General features: G+C 37.8%; 1 protein-coding gene across 1 annotated transcript in view; it reads left to right on the top strand.

The window, feature by feature from the left end:
* Positions 1 to 550: 550 nt before the first annotated feature.
* TPP2 (tripeptidyl peptidase 2) overlaps positions 551 to 13,100 on the top strand; it is a 52,116-nt gene continuing 39,566 nt past the window's right edge. The window contains exons 1-10 of the mRNA XM_035900109.1: positions 551 to 613; positions 3,414 to 3,542; positions 4,475 to 4,570; positions 4,986 to 5,090; positions 5,757 to 5,881; positions 6,615 to 6,778; positions 7,429 to 7,583; positions 8,603 to 8,679; positions 9,177 to 9,304; positions 12,103 to 12,202. Coding sequence (XP_035756002.1) covers positions 551 to 613; positions 3,414 to 3,542; positions 4,475 to 4,570; positions 4,986 to 5,090; positions 5,757 to 5,881; positions 6,615 to 6,778; positions 7,429 to 7,583; positions 8,603 to 8,679; positions 9,177 to 9,304; positions 12,103 to 12,202 — 1,142 coding nt within the window. The remainder of the gene's footprint in view (positions 614 to 3,413; positions 3,543 to 4,474; positions 4,571 to 4,985; positions 5,091 to 5,756; positions 5,882 to 6,614; positions 6,779 to 7,428; positions 7,584 to 8,602; positions 8,680 to 9,176; positions 9,305 to 12,102; positions 12,203 to 13,100) is intronic.

Raw genomic sequence — 13,100 nt, forward strand, 5'->3', positions numbered from 1 at the left:
CTTTCCTTGTCTTTCTGAATTTTTTTTAGCCAGTGCCCTCTAAGGAGCTGTTTTCACCTTGTCTTCCATTGCTTTACACTCCACCTGTTGATGCCAACTGTAAAGTTCAGTTTGTCTGCTTCTTTCATGCTAGTGTGTTTTCCCCTCTCAGCCCTCTTGGTACAATCTATTTCCTATTATCTGTCGAGTCATGGCTTGTAATTCCTCATTAAGGCACAGTGACTGATTAAATTTTTGTGGGCAGATAAGGTATGTTTAATGGAGTGTTGTGTATGTATAGTCTTTCTTCAGCCCCACCCTGTCCTTTCCCTATTGCTGTTGTCACTTCTTGTTGCATTTCATGATAGGTAAAGTCAGTTCACCCGCTTCTTGCAATTTTGCTTATTTTGTGAAGTGCCTGTTGGAATTATTATTTACTAAAATTAGCTTGTACTTTTATGAGATGACCTTTTAGAAGCAGTAGCTAGTTTGGTTAGACTTGCTTTTCAGCACTGAGTTAAAAAAATATTGCTTGAAAATTATTTTATTTGTGATGATGATCAGCGGTCCCATGACCAAAGTGCTGAAGAACTTGCTCATCTTTTGTTGCCGCAATAGCTGTCAGTTGGAATCAGTAACACTGTATGGTCTGGCAAAAACATGCTCAAATACATCTGGTTTTGCCTTTTAATTTGGAATTGTCACAGATGCTGGTGCTCCTCTACTTCTATTATACTGATCAGCTGCCAGGATTATGCAGATAGATAACTTTTAACGTGCTCAACTTACTAATTTATTTGTTTAACAAAGTCAGAGCTAACGTGACTATGTTTTTCAAACTTCAAACTAAAATGTATAATCAACAAAATCATTTTCAATTATAAACTAGTAGACTGTTTTTTCAAGTGGCTGTAGATATTAAATGCACGATTGGGAATTTTGTTAAACACTATACAATATTTTAATTGTATACAAGTTCTTCGTTTTTTGAACGTTAATGTGAAAGGTACTAAAACGTACCTTCTGTCTAGAATTCATTACTTCAGAATTTTTCCGTTCACACGAGGGGATTGATAAAGTTCGCTTGATTATTTTTTTTATTATTACTATTTTTCTTCTCAGAATTACAAGACTTGGAAAGGAAAACCCAGCTGAACTCTGAGCTTCGCTGTAGCATTGCTGGTGGTGGGCAGTGTGCCAAACAAGGGTTCATGTCAGCAGAAGCAGCCGTATCGGTTACTTGTGCTAAATGACCGTGAACCTGTCTGGATCGCTGCCGTTAGGAACTGAACCTTGGACCTTTGCACCTGAAACTCTTGAGTTTCTTGTGTGTGACAGAAAGACTTGATTCTAATTGTGCAAACTCACGTGCATGTGTGGACCTGCTATTCGGCTAGGAGGCAAAGAGACATATAGTGTAGGAGTTGCACATTGTCTTCCTGGCTAGGAAATAGCTTGTAAAACTAGCCAAGCTGACTACGGCATAAATCTGTGTTCTGGCCACCTGTTGCAGTATAACTTGTCTACTTCACACGAGTCACCTTGGATTATGTTTTCATTCTTGTTTTCTTGTGCTTTGATCACTGAATTACTCTCTTTGATTAGAGGCATATTGAAAAATGTCCGATTCTGATAATCTCAGGTTTGCAGTTGCTTTATTATTGGAGCAGCTCTTGACTTTCCTGTGAGTGGAGACTGGCATTTGAAGGCACTAATTACAAACGCTAGGAAATTACATGGTTTGAGTGCCTATGCACTGTGTTTCCCAAGTAAATTTTCACTACTGTGTAACTGTTGTTTGGTAAAAGCTTTACCAGGTTAACGTGCTTTAACATTTTTCTCAACTGAACAGAGTAACAGTGTTGGTTTCTGTAATGGAAGTTCTTCCTTAGCAATCCTCTTCAAAAGCAATATTTGTTACCTTCTGGGAAATAAAATGAATGTCCTTTTTAAGGTTGCTATGGGTTTGGGATTTTTGGATTTGATTTTTTTTTTCAGCTGTTTAAACCTGTTTTATTTGGGGGGGATTGCTTGTTGTTTTTCTGTTTGTTTGGTTTTTTTGTTTTGTGGGGTTGGGTTTTATGTTGTCTGCTGGTTGTTTTTAACCATGAGAATTTGAGACCTCAGAAATATTTATCCTTACTTCTTGAGGTGTGAGAAAGGCTTGATACTTGTCTTTTTGGCAGCAACAGAGTGACTTTTATGAAACAGCTTGATCACATTGTTAACTTCCAGCAGCTGAATTCGCAATTTCAGAGTGCAATTTGAGCTAAACTACCTGTAATATATGTGATGTCTAGCATCAAAATTATTGATAGAGAATAAAGGCAATGGTACCAAATATTTAAGTGGTAGAAACCAGCAAACATTGCTGCTTTTCTGAACAAGAAGCTTTTTTCACTTTTAGTGTAGTTAGTGTATCGGAGATGTTGGGAAGATTATTGATTTCTTTTTTTCTTTTTTTAAATCAATCTTTAATAGAGAACTTCAAAAATAGGTGCATATGGTCAATTCCTAGAATCATGGAATGGTTTGGGTTGGAAGGGAGCTTTAAAGGTCATTTAGTCCAACTCTCCTGCAGTGAGCAGAGACATCTTTAACTGGATCAGGTTGCTCAGAGCCCCATCCAACCTGACCTTGAATGTTTCCAGGGATGGGGCATCTACAGCCTCTGTGGGCAACCTGTTCCCGTGTTTCAGCACCCTCATTGTAAACAGATTCTTCCTTGTCTGAATCTTAGTTTAAAGTTTAACCTTCTTGTAGTTTAAAACCATTACCCCTTGTCTTACTGCAACATCCCTGCTAAAAATCTGTCTGTGTCTTTCTTGTAAGACCCTTTAAGTACAGAAAGGCCGCAATCAGGTCTCGCTGGAGCCTTCTCTTCTCCAGGCTGAACAACCCCAGCTCTCTCAGCCTGTCCTCGTAGGAGAGGTGCTTCGGCCCTCTGTATTCATATTGCCCTTCAAGCAAATACTAGTGTATATGGAGTATAGTTTATTTGCTACTAGATGAAGCATGTTATTACAAAAGATAACATTGAATATTTTTGCTAAATGTTAAGAAAAATCTTAATCATACTCTTGGTAATTGTGTAGAAGGTTCCTCTAGGCAAAAGGAACTTTAAGTTAGTGGTTTCTTTTTTGAAGTTGTTTAATTGCCTGCAACTACTGTAAAGTCCATCAGTTTCTCTTCTAAATCCTTTTTAGAAATGAGTTAGTGAATTTGTATAAACCAGAAAGGTGGACACATTGTTCTTCATTAATTGAAAATTTAACTAATTTCAGGTTGGTTTTATGTCTTTCAGTTAAAGGTTGGGTGCTGAAGAAGTTTGTATTTTTAACAAAAATGAAAAATTTCCTATGTTCCATAGTTGATTACCCTATGTTAAAGGGTAATCAACTACAATTTCAATTTTTCTGTGCTCATATTTTCAGATTACAACTGATGGGAAGCCCAAGATAATTGATATAATTGATACAACAGGCAGTGGTGATGTAACTACATGTACCATTGTAGAACCTAAAGATGGGGAAGTTACCGGTCTTTCTGGAAGAACTTTAAAGGTCAGTATTTGGTGGTACAGAGACACCACGGGGCATCTTTTTCTTTCTTTCTTATTTAACAATAAATTTAGCACCTGTTTTGGTTTCTGCAGAACTTACTTCCTTTTAACCAGATCTTATTCAAAGCTAATACTGCATTTGCTCACCTTCATATGGATTGCTTGACATTTCTTTTACTTTTCACATGTCTTTGTATTGAATATTCTCTATAGCTGAATGGAGGGATTCCAAGAGGAATCATGTTAAGCTCATCATAAGTAGTTCTAGAGACTGAAAAATCTGTGAGGACTTAGTTGTAGGCTCACTGCATTCTTGCTATGAATAGAACAGAAATGGTGTATGGTTTTCGGAAAGGATACAATGAGATCTAGTAGGGATCTCAACTACCTAGAACTGCTGATGTTACTGACATGCTCTTGCTTGGCTGGTTAGGTTGATGAGGTGGTGGTGTCAAATCTTTGGATATCTCCATGCTATTAGCTTTCTTCTGAATTTTGCACAGAATACGATTGTAAGGGTATATCTGTTGCTCTCTTTTGCTGTCATTACTAGGTAGGAATAGTGGATCTGATATACTGACAGTATAAACTACAGGGTGCTTCTTTTCATTTCTAGTGCTATTATTTCCCCAGACCTCTACCTAGTAAAGTCACTGCTGCGGCTGTATTTTTTAAAAGTAGACTGAGGGGAAATGGTACTTAAAGATGTTCAATAGCAGTGTCACGTGAATGGATACTGATTCCTTCTGAACTGGATTGAAATTGCCATGTCATGTTGTTGAAACTTAGTGCAGTAGTTACTGTCATGGAGACAGGGAATTAAATTTGTGGTATTTGCAAGTCTGTTCTGCTAAGCTGCCTTACACAGTGTTGATTTTTTTTTTTTTTTTTAATGCCATTAGTTAACGTATTCCTGAATATACTTTTCTGTAGATTCCAGCGAACTGGGTAAATCCTTCAGGCAAATACCACATTGGCATAAAAAATGGCTATGATATCTATCCTAAAGCCCTTAAGGAGAGGATTCAGGTAAGGAATTACGTTTTGCTTGTGGTGTATAGTCATATTTCACTGTTCTGATTCTTAAGTTTTTATAGGAAACTACAATATGTGATTTGCTAACACATGTAGGCTGCTAGCCAGCTCTTGAGAGCTATTATCTCACTGATTTTTGTTTCATTTTGATATGGTCCATTTCTCCTGTGATTTTTCAGAACAATAGGAGGTGGCCTGGTGCTGCTCCTCACAGTGGTACATTGAGGCAAAAAGTCTAGAAATTACTGATACCAGTTTCTTTTTTCTGTGTAGCAATTGATGTTTATTTATAGTATTGTGTTGAACTTCTTTAGCAGTTGTGTCTCAAGTTAGAATTTTCAAATTATTTTTGTAGTCTTCATACTTTGATATATGTATGTGTATTGAGGAATCTGCTTTTGTTTTACAGAAAGAACGCAAGGAAAAGCTCTGGGATCCTGTTCATAGGTTGGCTCTAGCAGAGGCCTGTAGGAAACAAGAAGAATTTGATGCTGCTCATAGCTCTCCCTCCCAGGTTTATATAAGTCTAAATTTGTAAACTTGTTGTTTGCAACAATTTGTTACTGGTTGAGAGGATTAAAATATTTTATTAGATGAGTGAAGGAAAGATACTTGGATTATTTTGGCAGATAACTTACCAGTGCATCTCCTATTTCGTTTCAAAAGTCTGTACAGGGGTGGTGGTTTGGTTTGCTTAGTGGTGTTAACTTTCTAAATTTGTTGTCAAATATGAAAAGGATATTACTTCAAATACTTTGTAGCATGTTTTTAGTCAGTTTTATTTTTAATTTAATACATTCTTTCTGAGGCTGTCATCCTTGCTGTGTTCAAAGTTGGAAACTTCTAAACATATTCTTTCTTTTGTAAACTAGGTAATGTTTCAGTGAAGTACCAGAAATGCCTTGGGTTACTTCTGTACCATGTAACAATCTGTAAAAAAAAAATGAGGGATTTAAATGTTACAGTTACAGAAATCGGAAATAGTTATACATAAGAGGCCAAAAATAAATAGTGCACTGTTGAAGACCATCGAACTTCCAGATGTTTGCGACTCCTAGGATAGTCTTACATTCTTGATGAAGTAACAGAACAACTGTATAGCATCAGAAAGGAATATAGGATTATCTACCTTGTAATAATTTTAGAAATTCTCTTAACTGTATTTTTGTTGCCTTATTAGGTAAATAAGCTAATAAAGGAAGAACTTCAAAATCAAGTGGAACTGTTGAATTCTTTTGAGAAAAAATACAGTGATCCTGGCCCAGTATATGATTGTCTAGTGTGGAATGACGGTGAGACCTGGAGGTAAATGGCTAAACTTGTCTAAAATGTCTTTTTCTACACATAAAACAACAGCTTGCATTGAAGGCTGTGTTAAATTTTAAATCTACCCTCTTTATAGAGGCCTTAAATATTATTTGCTTTAATCCTGCTGTATCACTTGAGTTTCATGACAAAGTTCTGATCCCAAATGAAGTGGGGGTAGAATGCAGACTTAATAAAGACAGAATGATATGAAGTGTAAGCTTGTGGGATTTTCCTCTGGGGCAGAATAAAATTGCTTTGAATATCCATTGGTGATAGGAGAACAAAAAAAACAACCCAAAATAGAAGTCTTTGCACAAACTTCAGGATGTAATATGGAATTTTTTTTTTTGGCTGGTAATATGCATCCTACAAAACAGTGGGTAAGACATCAATTGTTTATGTACCAGCGCTAAACAGCTAGCTTTAATAAAATTTCTTCCTTGAAGAAACTGGCTGACTTTCCACATGCTTGCTTTTTAAAGACAGATTTATTTGACTTTAGTAGCATTTGAAAATCAGTTTGTTTAGAGAGCTTTGTAGTTTCTGAAGCTAAGTGTAAACAACCAGGTTTAAAAATACTGAGTTAGAGAATATAACTACAGGACCAGGCTTCTTGAAGTCTTTGTGGTACTTCTTGCTGGGAGGGGAGGGGGCTGGGAGATAACTTAAAGTTTACAGCAACTGGAAAATTGCTTTTTTTTTTTTTTTTCTTTTTCTTTTTCTCCAACAGAGCCTGCATAGATACAAGTGAGAGTGGTGACTTAACTAGCTGTACGGTGCTGAGAACCTACAAAGAGGCTCAGGAATATGGATCTTTTGGAACATCTGAGATGTTGAATTATTCTGTGAATATATATGATGATGGAAACCTTCTTTCCATTGTGACAAGTGGAGGTAAATGAAAGTAACCTTAAGGAAATTTTGCTGCTGAGTAGGTATCATGAGAAGCAGCAATTTGTATTGGGTCTTGGTTCTGATACTTGGGATGGCTCAAGGCAGCTGTCTTAATACAGCGTTCATTACTGTGGCAGGCAGGATCAATATGCAGATTTACTGAACCACACCTTTAATGACAGCTCATTACCAAACTTGCTAGCATTTTTGTCTGAAATACTGTCAACTTTGTGTTCATATGTATGTATGCATAGAATGTATATACTTATATGTATACTCGATGTCCTTTTTGTGTGACCCAAGTGCAGGACCCGCCACTTGGCCTTGTGTAACCTCATACAATTGGCCTCGGCCCACTGATCCAGCCTGTCCAGGTCCCTCTGTAGAGCCTCCCTACCCTCCAGCAGATCAACACTCCTGCCCAACTTGTGTCATCTGCAAACTTAGATGCACCTGATCCCCTCATCCAGGTCATTGATCCTTATCTGGAACTGGCCCCAATACTGAGTCCTGGGGAACACCACTTGTGACAGGCCACCAACTGGATTTATTTACATATAGCTGAAGTGAAAATTAATTGGGCTGTAGTATATTAAATTGGTATAAATGGAGGTCACTAAATATACAGTCATAACTTTCCATTTGCTCAGGAGCACATGGAACACACGTGGCTAGCATTGCAGCTGGATACTTTCCAGAAGAACCGGAACGGAATGGTGTGGCTCCTGGAGCTCAGATTCTTGCAATCAAGATTGGTGATACGAGACTAAGTACAATGGAAACGGGCACTGGTCTAATAAGAGCTGTGGGTATTACACTGAATAAACGATTAATCTCAGCAGTGTGACTTAATTGTAGGATATTGTGGGACACTTTCTTCTCTACTTGCTTATAGGCCGTCTGTTATGGTTCTAGAATATGTCCAACAACAACAACAAAAAAAAACCCCAACCAAATGCCCCTCCCCCCAAAAAAATTTAAACCAAACAAAAATAACCCAACAAAAAAAACCCCACAAAACCAACCAGAATATATCTTAAAACATCTTAAGACTAATATTTTAATATAAAACAAGCCTTCTGTTACATAGAGCACTTACAGGGTTTTTCAGACTGATAGAGTTGCAGTGTGTCAGGCTAGCTTGACACATGGGCTAAGTTACTTGTATGCTTATTTAAAGTTCCTTATTCTGTGTTGTGAGTGTATTTTTTATAGTTACTTAGATAACTATAGAACACTTAAACACTTAAATCTAGAATAGAGATTAGTATCTACCCATGTGGCTGAATTCGTTTTAACTCTGTTTCTTAAGAGTGAGGATATAATGAAAGGCCCAAGAACTTTTCTGTATAGTGAGTTGATGGGGGAAAATTTTACACAAGAAATAGAACTTAAAATAGAAATTGTATTTGTGGCCCATAGAATATCTTGCTATAGCAACATGAAAATGTACAATAATTTTTTATGACTTCTTGGAATTTAACCAAACCGCATAGGAAAGGAGAATTTTATGTTGTTGAGGACAGACATTTGAGACAATACTAATGATGTCTCTCTCTTAAGGTAGTGTCTTAATTTATAGCTTGGAACATGGCAAGAATAAGACTGTTCAAGAAGTGGTTTTTTTTATTCTGTTTGTTCACTGGGAAAATACCCCTTAAATAACTGATTGAAGTAAATTATTTTCTTTTGTAGAGTCAAAAGAAACTTACCCCTTTTTTTCTTAGATCTGTAGTAGATCAGTTTAAGCAGATGGTTTTTTGCCATTTAAGTGACTTATTTTATGACTAGTAAGTATTTTGGCTTTTGTTTTTACTTTATCAGATGATAGAAGCAATAAAATACAAGTGTGATCTTGTCAACTATAGCTATGGAGAGGCAACACATTGGCCAAATTCTGGGTGAGTACTGCTGTGGTGAATATAAAGTATTTTAACGTCACAGAAGTAGAACTACATTTGTTGAGCTTTGTGTAAATGAACTGTCAGTAAGAATTAATTATCCAGACCCAAATGATTCATATACATTAAACTGTTCAGTTCACATTTTAAACTATCTTCAAAAGTTAAGTAAACATATTGAAAGTGCTATTGACTTACAATACAAAGAATACTTCAGAAAAGTAAAGAATTTTTGTAGTTGGAACACCACGTTATCTGTGGGGTGTTTTTGAAGACCTAATATTGCTGCATAACTGTTAACTCCTTTTTAAAACCAGAAGACATTTTTTGTGGTCAGCTTCTGTAGTGGAACCGCCTCTGCTAGGTGTGGGAAGCAGGCTGCATAGTATTCCTTGTTCTGTGACTGGTCACAGAGATTCCTCTAGATACGGGACTTTTGCCTTGTGGAAGACAGCAATATTGTTGATTAAATGACTTTTTTTTTTCTCTTACATCAGGAGAATTTGTGAAGTAATTAATGAAGCAGTGTGGAAACACAACGTAATCTATGTTTCAAGTGCAGGAAATAATGGCCCTTGCCTTTCTACAGTAGGATGTCCTGGTGGAACTACATCTAGTGTAATAGGTAAATAATTTGTTTTGAAAAAAAAAATGTTGACAGTATTCAGCTTCTGTCGTTTCAAGCTTTGTGTTACATGTTTGAAATCACCAGTAGATTGCTGAACTAGATCTAAAAAAATATCAAAGACTACTGGGATATGAGATTAATTCTGAGGGAGGCACTCGCTGTATGCTTAGGTATAAAAATTTAGATTGTTATCTTCTTACAATTCAAGACCTTACTTATGTGGAAACCAGAGGTAGGAGGCGGATAGTCTCTATTTGATGTGGCTTTGTATAATATTTGCAAAAGAAATCTTTGTGGTCTGACCTATTTGAAGATTCAAAAAAATTTATTTTTTTTTTACTGTTATCATCTGAGCACACCCCTTCACTCAGACCATTAGCTGGTAAAAGCAACTTGTAAAAAAAATATAAGCAAGTTGGATTCTAATTAATTTTCTGGAAAGTCTTGTAACACGTTCTGAATTGTCAGAACCACAGTTTTAGATTATCAGTCTTCATCAGATACTATAATTTCTATTTGTGGTGAAACAAAGCTTTTGAATTTGGATATAAAATAATCCCATGATGTGATGTAGACAAGTCATTCTAGGCAAAGAACTGTTTCAGCTGCAGTGCTACTTCTGTTCAAGTCTATTGCAGGCATAAGAATTGTTTTTTCTGATGGGCTAGTGTATGTTTGATATTTCAGTGAAAGACTGAGGTATAAAACTGAGCAAAATGCCTAGCATTTGAGCGTAGCTTCCCTAGTCTAATATAAATCCTCTGATGCTACGTTACTGCATTATGCAAGGTGCTTGTTAAATCTCAGAATTCTTGTGTAAGGAGACTAGCGTGTAGATTTTTAAAGTTGGAGAGGCACTATTTCAGGACAGCTAGTAGAATTAATGCTGATTACTTTCTAAAAGTTAACCTACAATTACTCCACTACTGAGACTGTGGGTTGGAAATGGAACTAACAAGCTCTTTTCAGGTCTGCATTGGCTTTGCTCTTACAGTGTATCTACTCTGTCAATTCAGCTCCCTTGGTGCATCACTCTGGAGACTGGCTGATCATTCACTCTGCATGGAAAGCAGCTTGCTCCTTGTCCTCCATCTGGAGTGAACCAAATAGGGTTTTTTTTTTTGTTTGGGGGGATAAAGTAAAATACAGTCAACAGCTTGGCTTGGTTCACACAGACAGTATGGACATGGACCTTACCAAACTTGTTTGTCAGCTTGGTATGGTAGTTTTCTACCATCCTGATAGTGCTTGTGCCGTAAAGAAAATTGATTGTACACTTCAGAATAGGTACATGGTACGGATGCAGCGTGCATCCTTGACATTGTGTTCTAAAAAGAGAACTTTAGCAGGCTTTGATGAAGTCATTTACATGCTCTGGGCACTTTGAACTGCTATACAGGAAAGTAACGAATGTCTCATCACTGTGTTTGAGCTGTGTGGATGTGGCCATCTGCTCCAGGTGGTGTAGCTCTGAGCCATGTGGACATGAACCAATTCACATAGATTGCATTGAGGTATGGTTAGTTGTGATGGGTTGACCCTGGCTGGATGCCAGGTGCCCACCAAAACTGCTCTATTACTGCCCCCTCAGCTGGACAGGGGAGAGAAGATATAATGAAAAGCTTGTGGGTTGAGGTGAGGACAGGGAGAGATCACTCAACAATTACCGTCATGGGCAAAACAGACTCAACTTGGGGAAAATAATTTTAATTTATTATCAATCAAATCGGAGTAGGATAATGGAAAATAAAACCTGAATCTTAAAACACCTTGCCCCACCCCTCCCTTTTTCCAGGGCCTAAATTTATTCCCAACTTTTCTCTGCCTCCTCCCCTTGACTGCCACAGGAGGGTGGGGAATGGGGGTTGGGGTCAGTTCATCACCCGCTGTCTCTGCCTTTCCTTCCTCCTCAGGGGGAGGACTCCTCACACTCTGCCCCTGTTCCAGCCTGGGGTCCCTCCCACGGCAGACAGTCCTCCATGAACTGTTCCAGTGTGGGTCCTTCCCATGGGCTCCTCTCTGCACACGGGTCCACAGGTCCCAGAGCCTGCTCCAGTGTGGGCTTCACATGGGGTCACAGCCTGCTTTGGGCATCCACCTGCTCTGGCATGGGGTCCTCCACAGGCTGCAGGGGGATCTCTGCTCCAGTGACTGGAGCACCTCGTCCCCTTTCTTCTTCACTGACCTTGGTGTCTGCAGAGTTGTTTCTCTCGCATCCTCTCACTCCTCTTCGGCTGCAAAATACGCATTTTTTTTTTTTTTTATTTTTTTCCCTTTTCTCAAACATGTTATCACAGAGGCACTATGGGCTCAGCCTTGTCCAGCACTGGGTCCCTCTTGCAGCCAGTTGGCATTGGCTCTGTCAGACATGGGGGAAGCTTTTAGCAGCTTCTCACAGAGGCCACCCCGGTAGTCCCGCCACTGCCAAAACCTTGCCATGCAAACCCAATACTTTGGTGTATTGTAACAGTGTAAACACAGCCAAATGGAGTGCAGAAGAGAATGAGGACATGTAAAAGTGATCTGTTGTGAAAAAGATGTAGAAGGTGAATGTGTTCTATTCCAGTTGAATAAAAATGAAACTTTGAACTTTGTTTTAATATTATACATATTATGACCATCAGCATTGTTACTGCATAGCATGCTGCTTTACAGTTGCTTTGTAAAAAAAGTGTTTCCATTTTTAACTGTCAAGCAAAAATTCTTCCCATAATGAATTTAAAGCACAGAAATGTTTAATTTTTGCTTTTAATAAAAGTTCATTCTACATCTAAAATGCTTGAATGTTTTTACAGGTGTTGGTGCCTATGTATCACCTGACATGATGGTTGCTGAATACTCTTTAAGAGAAAAACTGCCAGCAAATCAATATACTTGGTCATCCAGAGGGCCTAGGTAGGTTGGTACTAAAAGAACAAATTCATTACTTTGGTGTTCAGATTATGTAATTCAAAATATAAAAATTGGTCATTAATACCAGAATAAAAGTATTTCTTTCCCATGCGAAGAGCGTAGGTAGCATGCTGTTCTTGGGAGGCCTTTGTATGTTGGGGTGTAGAACTCCTGGGAGAGGCAGAAGACCACTGAGCTGCCTTGGCACAACCTGTGCATTTCAGGAAAGTGTATTTGATGAGCGCAAATCTATTCAGAGATGATAAAAGTTGTTGAAAAGTTGTTTGGAAATTTTTTTTTTCAGAGGACTTTTTCCATGGCCTTTATTTCATTAAGTTAGTGCGCTGAAGTTAACTGTGTGTTGGTGTTGACAATTAAAAGTAGTACTGTTATGGCAGTGGTATTACTTTTGGCTTCAGTGCCATTGCTGTGATGGCACAACTTACTCAAAGGTTTTTCTTGAGTCCAGTAGAGGTGTGAGTAGGCAGGAAAAAAAAATGCTTTTCCACCTCACATTATAGAAAATTATCTCAAATACCTATAAAAGAAAATATAGAGGCAATGAAAACTTCAATTTTTATTTCATGTCTCAGAAGCATTTGATAGTAATGTGGTAGCCAATAGAAGAAAAAAAGGAGTAGCATCTCTTCCTGAGTTCTTGCCTGTGTTCAGACTTTGGAATTGTTCTTGTGAGTTGTGGAGTTACTGTATACTGTCTTTTGTAGTTTAGCCTACAGTAGTATTGGGTGAAGGAAAAAATAAAAAACATAGCCTGAGGATGGTCCTTGGTTTATTTGCTGGTGACATAGCAAATGCTTCCCTATTAGCATTGGTCTACAAAGTTAGCTGTCATGGTGTTTGTATATTTACAGGCAAGTATATTATTCCAAGAACCTTATGT

Source organism: Egretta garzetta, unplaced genomic scaffold, assembly GCF_000687185.1.
Source record: "Egretta garzetta isolate BGI_Z169 unplaced genomic scaffold, ASM68718v1 scaffold548, whole genome shotgun sequence".
Lineage (NCBI taxonomy): Eukaryota > Metazoa > Chordata > Aves > Pelecaniformes > Ardeidae > Egretta > Egretta garzetta.